Source organism: Erythranthe guttata, chromosome 3 (assembly GCF_056151865.1).
Source record: "Erythranthe guttata isolate IM_541 chromosome 3, IM_541, whole genome shotgun sequence".
NCBI classification, from domain to species: Eukaryota; Viridiplantae; Streptophyta; class Magnoliopsida; order Lamiales; family Phrymaceae; genus Erythranthe; species Erythranthe guttata.
The window spans coordinates 4507407-4519365 of record NC_142535.1 but is presented as its reverse complement, the minus strand read 5'-3'; the positions used below and the strand labels follow the sequence as shown (position 1 = coordinate 4519365).

Below are 11959 nucleotides of genomic sequence, written 5' to 3'. Positions count from 1 at the left end.
GGGAGGCAACCAACTCAATAGTATCCCTTCCCAAGGTGAAAATGAGGTCCCGAGGAAAAATCTCAAAGAAAGGAACGACCTCTTACGCGACAACCGGCAACAAAAAATAAATAATAAAAAATAAAAAATAAAAAAAATGAAAAAGAGAGAGGAATGAACTACGCTCATAATTAACTTTAATAGTTATTAAAATAAGAAAATTAGTGAATTAAGAAACAATGAAGGTGCAAAAGGCGACAAATTTGTGGCCGTAAATGTTTATAAACAACAATATTTCGTTCTACATTTAAAGATCAAAGACATATTCGTTTGGCATTTTGCTTACAAACTCTCTATCTCTACCAACTTTAAAAGTATGAATGTTTTTTGTTTCTTAACATTTTTTGTGCTTGCTATTATGCACCTTATAACAAAGTTATACCGTCAACTAGTTGGGGTACTCAATTGTGTAATAAAAAAATGAAAATAATAAATTAACATAGCTTATAATGTAGTTTAAATATCAAATGTCTTTTCATGTGCTATATTTATATGAAAGTGAGAGTTTATTTTATTCTTATTGTAATTTTTTCTACATATTGATATTTTTGATGTAATTTAATTTTGTATAAAATTACATTTGGACAACTTTCCACTGATATATTATAAGCATATATATTAATTTTTTTTAAATAAATCATTTATTTTAGGGAAAGTTACAAATAAGCCCATCATGAGCTACTCATTCATAAAGTGGCCAAGACAAAAAACTATTTTATAAAAAAATCCGGGTTAATTGCATTTCGCCACCTAGACTTTGCCCGTTTTTGCACTTTACCACCTTCTCTAAAAAAATTTGCACGGTCGCACCTAGACATTCATTTTTTACGCACATAACCACCAGGAGGGAATATTCTGGCAAATCTTTCCACTTTCCGGCGCACGCACGCTGCACATGCCAAAGTATATGGGCTTTTTCGTCTTTTCCTTTAACATCCTTCTAAATGCCCTAGCAGTCGTTGACCTCCCCCATTTCATTTCAATTTCACACCTTCCCAAAAAATCCTCTTTTCTATCTCAATCTAGGGCTAACATTGTCGACGATAAATTGCAATAATCTGAAGATCTTCTTAACTCTATCATGACTTGGAAGTTAAGGGAGGGTAGTGACGAGGACGATTTTCGAAAAAATGCTCCAGAATACGGTATGCGTTCTTAGAATTCATATTATTTGTTTTTTTTTTTAATGTAAATAGTTGTTTGATGTATTCAATGTGGTTGCACATGGGGTGTTCTTGGATTTGTTTATAATATACTATAGTGATTTCTTTGTTTGTTTATAGTTTTTTCTTTATTGTGTGGACCACATTGGTTTTCTTGTCTCCCATATGTTTATGCCAACTTACAATACATGTTTGGACCACATTTCGGTCTCCCACTTTGATTTTAGCATGTTTAATTTTTTTTTTCTTATTACCACATCAAACAGTTTTTTATTAGATTCACATGTTCGGAAAATGTGTTTTATATATTTTTTGGCAGGCCGCAATAGTGATTATTTCACAATAGTAATGCACCATTCTGGAAAAATTATGGATTTAGGTAAGATCTGTTATGTGGGTGAGAAAGTTAGTTATTTTGACTACTGTTGTTATGATGAAATGTCAATGACTGAAATAACTGAAATGACAAGGGAATTAAAATTGGAAGATTGGGAAGATTTCTATCACAGTAGAAGTGCATTACAAGATTGTAGTGTTCTTTATTTAATGGAGCATGAATATGATGCTTTGGAATTAGTGAACTATCTTGACAAAGACAGAGCCACTACAATTTATGTGAAGCACCTACAAGCAGTGTTCTAAAAATCGGCCGAGGCGGCCGATTAATCGGTCTCCGAGGCGGAGGCGGTCTAAAACCTTTACGATTTTAGTGTAAAGGTTTGAAAAATCGGTTTTTTGCCAGTGAGGCGGTTTTAGGCGGTCTGAGGCGGTCCGAGGCGGTCCAAGGCGGTCTGAGGTGGTCAAACCTTTAAGGCGGGTCAAACTCGGTGGCAAAAATCGGTTAAAAATCGGTTGTTTTTTTTTTTTTTTTTATAATTCAAAATAAAAGTTGGATTTTAATAAAAGAAAATATGATTTTATGCCTTATTTTGTTTATGTTAATTATTATTGTTAAAGAACTAATGATGTATGCCAAGAATGTTCAAGAATAAATGTAAATTTAAAAAAATAGTTTTTTTTAATATATATTTTATAAGGATATTTATGTATTATGATCTTATAATTATTAAACTTTTATTATGTTATTAGGATATATAGATGATGGAGATATAACTATGTTTAAATATCTTTTTATATATATTTGGAGTATTTATAAATTATATTTAGAAATATATTATATTAAATTTTAAAAACCGATTTATTTCCGATTTATCACCGATTAATCACCGCCGCACCGATTAATCGTGAGCCGGTGCCTGACCGACTCGGACCCGATTACCGCTTTTTACAACCTTGCCTACAAGTAATAGAAGATGAAACTGAAAAAAGTCAACCTGATTCCTTTGATTTAGATAATCTTCCATATGTAGATGAAGCAGTAGGGTATGTGGGCGATGTTGATGAAGTTGATGACTTAATGATGTGTGTGAGTCTGATGTGCTTAAATTTGAGGTTCTTGATAGTAATATGAATGTGAATCATATGACTGATATTTTTGGTGATAATGATGGTTTGTTTGATGATAATGAAAGTGGTGGCAGTGATGTTCAGTCAGTTGGAGATGATTCAGAGCCCTCTGACTTTTTGGTTGGTAGTGATTTTTTTGCATCAGATGATGATTTTAAATATGATAAAAATATTGATCATGGGGTAGAGTGGGGTGGACTTAAGTCAGATGAAGAAGCTGAAGAACCTAGAAGGTCTAGGAGATTAAACAAGGGGAAAGAGAAAGTGGTAGAAGATTAGATTCATGAAACTGCCAAGAAAGATCAATGGAAACACCACAACTTTCCAGTTTTTAATCCAAAGATAGACATGGGTGATCCTAACTTTCATCTTGGTGTTTGCTTCAAAGATGCACAGAGTTTTAGAGATGCCATAAGACAGCACTCCATAGTTAATGGTAGGGACATAAAGCTGAGGCTTAATGAGAAGTATAAGATTCAAGCGATATGCAAACATCCAAGTTGTCACTGGCTAGTCTATGCTTCTCAAATGAGAGGTTAATCAACCTTTCAAATCAAGACAATCAATGCAGTCCATGAATGTAAACGAAAGGAGAAGGTGGCTTGTGCAACTTCCAGGTGGTTGGCCACTAAATATGCAGACAAAATAGTTACTGATCCAAGATGGCCATTGGACTCTATGATGACTGTGGTCCAGAATGACTGCAAATTGTTATAGCAGACACCAATTATACAGAGCTAAGCAAAAGGCAATAGAGAAGAGTACCGGGTCTAATATTGAGCAGTATGGACTCATATGGAGGTATGCTCAGGAAATTAAAAATTCTAGTCCTAGGACCATTGTTAGAATCAAATGAAGTGGTGCAACAGATCAACTGAAGTTCGAAAGAATTTACATTTGCTAGGATGGATTGAGAATGGGTTTCTTGATGGGTGTAGGCCAATCATCTTCTTAGATGGTTGTCACTTGTCGATATATGGTGGGATTCTTCTATGTACAGTAGGGATAGATGGAAATAATGGCATGTATCCCTTTGCATATGCTGCTGTAGAAAAGGAAAAGAAAGAAAGTTGGTTGTGGTTTATGAATTTGCTGAAAGAAGACTTGAAGATTGAGGAGAGTCAGCACTGGACCATCATGAGTGACAAGCATAAGGGGTTATTAGATGTTGTGGAGGAAGTTCTGCCTAACAGTGAGCACATATTTTGTGCCATGTACTTGTACTGTAACTTCAAGGTATCACATAAAGGATTGGCACTCAAGAACATTCTGTGGCAAGCTGCTAGAGCTTCAAGAGTGGTAGATTTTGAAAGAGTGATGAGAGATTTGGCCTCCAAAGATAAAGATGCTTTCAAATGGCTTGCAGAAAGGCCTGCTGCACATTGGAGTAGAGCTTTTTTCAATACAAATTCAAAATGTGATACACTTTTGAACAATATGTGTGAAAGCTTTAATGCAATGATTCTAAGGCCTAGAAATCTACCAATAATTGATATGTTGGAGGCAATCAGAAAGACCTTTTTGAAGAGGCTACATGTGAAGAGGGATAAGATGGCAAGCCACAACGGTGACATCTGTCCTAACATTCAGAGACAGATAGAGCTGAAGAAAAAATCAATGGAGTTCATAGCTAATTGGAATGGTAAGGATCAGTTTAAAGGTGATAATTGCTGTGATGATAGATTTAAGGTGCATTTGGGGGATAAAACTTGCAGTTGTAGAAAGTGGTAAATCTCTGAAATTTCTTGTGCACATTCCATTTCAGGCATGTACTATCTGCGGAGAATACCTGAAGAGTATGTTGAAATTTTTTATAAGAAGAACACCTATATGACAGTGTACAACCACTTACTTGACACACTTGAAGGAATTGAATCTTGGCCTGAATCTGGAAAGCCACCCTTGCTTCTTCCAGACATAGTGAAGATGCCAGGCAGGCCTAAACTGCACAAAAGAAGAAGGCAACCAGGGGAGATCAATGGTCCAAAGGACATCCCACCACCAGTTGCCAAAACAATAACAAAAATTGAGAGTTTGGGTAGATAAGGTGTCATTATGACATGTAGTTCATGTCAAAAGAAAAACCACAATGCAAGAACTTGCCCCTTGAAGAAGGCAAGATGTGTAGTTAATGATAAAGGCCAGGTATATGCATAGTTTTCAATTATTCATTATTTTATTGAGTAAGTTAATTGTTAACTAATGCAGTTGAATTTGTTTCAGTGCTAGAGAAAGAAGTCAAACACACAAGCTACTGTTACTCAACAACAAAGACAAACTGTGACAAAACAACGAAGTCAAACTACATTTGCACCTCATATAGAAGTTCAAACAAGTAATGCTATTAACAGAAAGGTACTTAGCTTTTGTGATTTGTAGCCAAACTACTGTTTCTATGTTAGTTTATGATTTTGTGATTTTTTTTGATTTCTTCCATTTCTGTAGAGGAAGCTTGTTTCTGACATTAACCAGACTCAAGAAAGTGTAGCTGAGCCTTCACACTTTTTCAAATCATCTTCACACTTCTTCAACTCATCTTCGTACTTATTCAACTCATCTTCGTACTTGTTGATCTTCCTAAGTAAACCAAGAATTATGTTACGAGATCGGTCACACATTGAAGGGTCAATCCAAAAATAGTATTTGCAACCACCCCCAATTAGCTGGAAAAAACAGAACACGTTACAAGAATTCAAAATCAGCAAATCTCTTCCATGGATTCAAAATAAGATTGACGAAATTTACAAGAAATTCATACCTTATATTTGGGACATATAGCAAATCTCCTCCCTGGATTCAAATCGGTCCAAGATGTTTTCATTATTGTCATTCTTGCAGAGTAGCATGTATTATTGACCTGGACTCAACTACTTTGTAACATATCCGGAACCTAAACAAAAGAACAAAAGAACGAAGAGAGAGCATGGAGAAAATCAAAACCTTAATTTCAATGGGTTTGTCCACCTCCCCAATTGCAAACAAATCAAAGTTATAGTGAGTCTCATCTTCACCCTTGCTGGGTTTGTCCACCTTTCCATCCGCAAGCATCTTCCTTACCATTTATTTGGATAATATTGTATGAAAAAATGTGGCAAATAAAAATTCTGCACTTTGCCCTCTCCAGAATCCCAAAAATTTTTACCAACAAAATCCCAAAAACAGGCCTATCCATCTCCAAAAACATCAACAAAATCCTGAAACGCCTTCTTTCTTCATCCATCAATTCATCAAATTCAGCCGTTATTTCACATCATCGAGACAAATTTGCCATGGCCGCCAATTCACAAAGCCTCAAACACGGAGTTTCTTCAGAAAAGATTGATTCTTGAGAAAAGCACAAAACAAAGAAGAGAAGAAGAAGATGAAGATGATGATGTGGCAATGTTTGTATGAGAGAGAGGAGAGAGAAAAAAATAGGGCCCACACATTATTTGAGTTGAAAGACCAAAAAACCCCTTACATTAAGCATATTAAGCATGTGCATGGCGCGTGCGCCGATAAATGAGAAGATTCGTTAGAATATTCGCCATAGGTAGTTATGTGCGTCAAAAAAATGGTTTCGTTGTGCCCGTCCGAATAGTTAATGTAAAAATGTGCACAATACAGATGACAAAATGCTATTAACCCTTAAAACTATTGAGTCTATGAATAATTTGTAGTAGCAACTCAAAACCAGATGATTTTTCATCTTAAAATGGATCAGCAATATTCGTACTGTAATTTTGTCCAACGAAACATATTTTTCCAAGACAAACAAAAATTCAAAAAAAAAAATCAAAATCTATGTTACACTAGCTAACTAATATAGTGTGTTTTTCTACATCATAAACTGATCGTGACTCTTCACTGCAGGGAATAGTAAGTCCGCCCATTAGATGATGGAACCCAAATTCTTCTTCGACCTGAAATAGCAATTCTTGAAAAGAAGGATGGTACAAATACGATAATGGAATAACAAAATGCTTCTTCTCATTCTGCCCAACATAAACAACTAAATGACCCTTTGGAACTTCATTTGATCTCCTTTCAGATGGTAAAGACCGTCTAAGCATTTGTCGAATCGCCATTATACTATTCAAACTAAATTTTTTTGATGAGGCGAAACCTCTGTTACACGGGTACGCCTAATATGAGAAGTGTCCACGTGTCGTACGAAACGCCCAAATACGCGTATAATACGCTTGGGGGCCGTGTCAGTAATTATGAAATAATTGGACACGCGTATCCAAAATTGATACGCGTGTCAAAGAGGAAAAAAAATTCGCAGCCTTTTTTTGAAAAGCCCAAAAGGCAAAACTTAAAAGTCAAAACCTATTTTACATTTTTTATTATAGGTTGTAGCCTAGCCGGAATTTCTTTCTTGCAAATGACTCTGCAGAAAGCCATAAACTAATATATTATATATTAGTTTTTACTTTTTGCTTTTTTCTTTTATACATGATTACAAGCTATACAACAATAATATTATTCTTTTTTTCTGTTTGTTATTTTTTTTGGTTTTTTGTGTTTTTTTATTTAACTATGGATCATATTAGAAGTAGAGACGAAGAGAATAATATTCTGTGGAAATATGTCACTAAAATCGGGAAATTAGGGGACGGTGGTGGTAATTGTAAATGGGTTTGTAATTTCTGTCATCAAGAAATACAAGGAAGTTACACCAGGGTTAGGGTTCACCTCTTAAATATTAAGAAGCAAGGGATTGGAGGTTGCACGAGTGTTGGCAAGGATGATATTTCTTAAATGAAGAAGATGTAACACAAAAAATTCTAAATTCACAACCTAAGAAAGTTTCTTTACCGAAAACTACGATGAATCCATTGTCTGGTGAAGCAGGTGGTTCAAATCTTTTGAATTTGAAGAAGAGACGAGCAGACGACTCACCTATTGCTAGAGCTTTTGATTTACAAACTAGAGATCAATTGGATGCAGAAATTGCTAGGATGTTTTATAATGGGGGCATACCTTTTAATCTTGCTAATAATCCTTATTTTCTGAGCTCTTTTGTATTTGCTTCTAATCATTCATTGGGTGGTTATGTTCCTCCCAGCTTCAATAAATTGAGAACCACATTGCTCCAGCAAGAAAAGGCACACGTGGAGAGGTTGTTGGAACCTATTAAGAGCACTTGGTGCGAAAAAAGTGTTAGTATTGTGAGTGATGGTTGGAGTGACCCACGGAGGAGACCTTTGATTAATATTATGGTTTTTTCTGAGTCTGGTCCTATGTTTGTCAAAGCCGTGGATTGTTCTGGTGAGATAAAAGATAAACAATTTATTGCAAAGTTGTTGAAAGAAGTAATCCACGAGGTTGGACATGAAAAGGTTGTTCAAGTTATTACAGATAATGCTAGAAATTGTAAGGCCGCTGGAGAAATTATTGAAGGCATGTTTCCTAATATTTATTGGACTCCTTGTATTGTTTATACTCTCAATCTTGCATTGAAAAATATTTGTGCAGCTAGAAATGCGGAAGCTAATCAAGTTACATATGACTTGTGTAGTTGGATAAGTATCGTTCATGCAGATGCTATGCAAATCAAGAATTTTATAATGTACCATAACATGAGGCTAGCTATTTTCTATCGGTTTAGTCATTTGAAGTTGCTTTCAGCTGCCGACACTCGTTTTGCTTCTGTTGTTGTCATTCTTAAGAGATTCAAGCTTATTAAACGTGCTTTAGGGTTAATGGTTTTCAGTGAACAATGGGCACAATACCGAGAAGATGACCAAGGGAAAGCTATATTTGTTCGCGATACGGTGGTGAATGAAGATTGGTGGAAAAAGGTTGATTACATTCTTTCTTTTACTGCCCTGATTTATGAAATGCTTAGAAATTGTGATACAGACAAGCCATGTCTTCATTTAGCTTATGAGATGTGGGACTCCATGATTGAAAAAGTGAAGAAGACTATTTATGAGAATGAAGGAAAGCAACGAATTGAATCTCCTGCTTTTTATGATGTGGTCCATGAGATTCTTGTTGATCGTTGGGCAAAGAATAATACCCCTCTTCATTGCTTGGCTCACTCATTAAACCCAAAGTGAGTTTTTATTTTTATCAATATTTAATTTTTTTTATATCAACGTGTTATTTATTTTTTGACTTCTTGTTATTCGCTTTCTTGTTTTTTCCCTAAGGTATTATAGTGATAAATGGCTTCGAGACGGAGAAGGTAGATTGCCACCTCATATGGATGGAGAAGTTTCAACTGAAAGAATCAAGTGTTTTAAAAGAATGTTCGCAAACGAAGAGGATCGTGCAAAGGTCAATGATGAATTTGCCAATTTTTCTCTCAAGAGGGGGGCATTTGGAGATCCAGATTCTATTGGCAGTAGATTTGATATTGAGCCTAGAAAGTGGTGGGCATGCTATGGTTCAACTTCTCCTTTGCTTCAACGATTGGCATTTAGGGTTCTTGGACAACCTACTTCCTCCTCTTGTTGTGAAAGGAATTGGAGTACGTATTCCTTTATTCATTCATTTAGAAGGAATAGATTAACTTCTAAAAGAGCAGAGGATTTAGTATTCGTTCATACCAACCTTCGTCTTTTGTCTAGAGGCACTTCCCAATACCACGATGAAAAGACAAAGATGTGGGACGTTGGTGGGGATGAATTTGGAAGTATGGAAGATACAGGAATTCTTGAAATTGCCGACCTTTCTTTAGATGAACCAGAATTCGAGACCGTACTTTTTACTGAAGATGAGGCGGCTGAAAAGTAGGAAGTGATGGAAAATGCTCGTTCAATTTTATTATTATTATTATTTTAAAAGCAATACTTTATTAAGTATTGGATAATTTATTTTGATTAGTTGAACATGGTTTTTTTATTTTATTTAATTTGATTGTTTTTTTTTAAATTTTTAGTATGATGTGAAATTGGCTATAACATATGCTAGCTCCTAATCTATAATTTTTTGCTGATTTAAAGTTGAAAACTTGAAACGTTATTTGAATAAATATATATATGTGAATTTTAAATTGTAAAAATAAATATTTTAATAATTTCCAAGTAGACTCCTATGTTTTCAATATTTACACGTATCCCCACGTTCCCGTGTCCTACTTTTTTTTATTAAAAGTTTCCCGGTGTCCGTGTCCGTGTGTCGCCGTGTCCCCATTCCCGTATCTGTTAACCTATGGCGAAACAGAAAACAAACTTATCGAAAGTTATTTTGAAATAAGTGAAATCTGAGGAAGCTAGTGTTTTTTGGATGACTTGTTATGACCAAGAAATGTGTTGTGTGTGTGTGTATATATATATATATATATATATATATATATATATATATATATATATATATATATATATAGGTGTAAATAGACTTGTTGAGTATTTCATAAATTTAGATACGAGTAGTGGATATGTGATGGCATGTTAAACTCGAGGGACATAAGTGATAGAGCACAAAATCAGGAACATAATATTCCTTGATAGAGCATAATCAATAATGACATAATTCTCTCCCCATTACAGTAATTACATTGATTTAGTTTCCTATTGTACAAACTAGATTAGTGGGACTCTTTTGTATATATTATGTACAATATCATTCTTAATAATATATAATGAACATTACAGCAAATCTCTTTATGGTACCAGAGCTCTCTCTATCAATTGAATAGAGTTTGATCCTTTGCCCACCTACTTAGTCTCCATTACAACTACAATGGAAAATCAAACACCACTAAATACAACAATACCTCCCCAAACCATTTCTGCAGAACCTACTCTTGTGTCAACAACTCCACAAATGACGACTCAAGGTGATTCATTTTCTAACGGTGGAAATCTAATATCTCTTAATGCCTCTTCCCAGATTCCATTCAAACTTGCAAAGAATGGGGTAAATTATGCTTCTTGGAAGTCGCAAATGACCAATCTTCTCTTCGGTTATGGACTTCTTGGCTTCGTTGATGGAACACATCCATGCCCGCTGCCAACCGATCCAGAATATATTTATTGGACTCGTCAAGATCGTCTTGTGCTCCTCAGCATCCAGGCCACGGTTAATAGCACAATCAGCCCGACGATCAACAATTGCACCACTTCTGCTGATGCTTGGAACTAATTGGAAACGAGTTTTGCTAATCGTTCCAATACAAGGATGCTCTCTATTATGTCATCCCTCATGACAAACAAAAAAGAAGGGAAGACCGTTGCTGCCTATATGAGCAGGGTAAAGAGCCTCGTTGACGACTTAGCTCTTATTGGACACCCTCTAAATGACTCTCAAGTCATGTCCTATGCCTTAAATGGTCTGGGTGACGAGTTTAAAGAACTCACTGCAGCCGTTCGTGTTTGCGACACTCCACTCTCGTTTGAGGACCTCTATGATAAATTACTCGACGAGGAACTGATTCGTAATAATGGAGAATTAAAGGACGAAGAAGTACAAATCACTGCACAATTCACTCAAAAACAGGCTATGTATAAAAATCGTGGTACTCGCGGAGGACATCGTGGTGGTAACAATAGCTCATCACACAACTCACATAACACTCCCAGCCACATGCATTTTAATCGCCAACAACAACCTTCTTCTGGACGAGGTATACGCTCATCAAATTTTCAACCACATTTTTCCTCATGGAATCCAAACTCTTATCAGGGAAATCAAAGCCAACATCGCATTGTTTGTCAACTCTGTGATAAACCGGGACACAGTGCAAAAACTTGTTACTCTCATGGACAACCATCTTCTCAGTTATCTCGACCGCATGCAAATCTAGCTGAACGAGACACAACCCATAACAATAAGAATTGGGTGCTCGATTCAGGTGCCACGCACCATATCACTTCCGATCTCCAGAATCTCTCGATGCACTCAAACTATGTTGGAAATGAAGACGTGGTTGTCGGCAATGGTAATGAAATTCCTATCTCTCATATTGGTTCTGGTTCAATTAATTCTCATGGTTCCTCTTTTGCATTAAACAATGTTATGTGTGCTCCATTAATAAAGAAGAACTTGATATCTGTTTCCCAATTTTGCAAACAAAATAATGTTTCCATTGAATTTTTTGCTAACTATTTTCTTGTGAAGGATTTGAATACGAGGGCATCCTTGGCGAAAGGCCGGAGTAGACATAACTTGTACGAATGGTCATCTTCAAAAACGAGTCCATCCACCCTCAGTCCTTCTACCTCTATTGCTCTTTCCTCTCAGTTATGGCACCAACGTCTTGGTCATCCCTCTCGTTCCATCCAAAAAAGGATTCTAACAAATAATAAAATTCCCTCTTCTGTGCTTTCTTCTGATAAAGTGTGTGACTCTTGTATGTG

General features: G+C 35.7%; 2 protein-coding genes across 2 annotated transcripts; both read left to right on the top strand.

Moving 5' to 3' along the window:
* The first annotated feature begins 3017 nt into the window (after positions 1 to 3017).
* Positions 3018 to 4715, top strand: LOC105950054 (uncharacterized). The gene is made up of 3 exons (XM_088815125.1): positions 3018 to 3204; positions 3574 to 4329; positions 4435 to 4715. The coding sequence occupies exons 1-3, from the start codon at positions 3018 to 3020 to the stop codon at positions 4713 to 4715; spliced, it is 1224 nt and encodes a 407-aa protein (XP_088671251.1).
* Positions 4716 to 7432: 2717 nt separating this feature from the next.
* Positions 7433 to 9395, top strand: LOC105973898 (uncharacterized). The gene is made up of 2 exons (XM_088815124.1): positions 7433 to 8712; positions 8810 to 9395. The coding sequence occupies exons 1-2, from the start codon at positions 7481 to 7483 to the stop codon at positions 9393 to 9395; spliced, it is 1818 nt and encodes a 605-aa protein (XP_088671250.1). The 5' UTR covers positions 7433 to 7480.
* The last annotated feature ends 2564 nt before the right edge of the window (positions 9396 to 11959 follow it).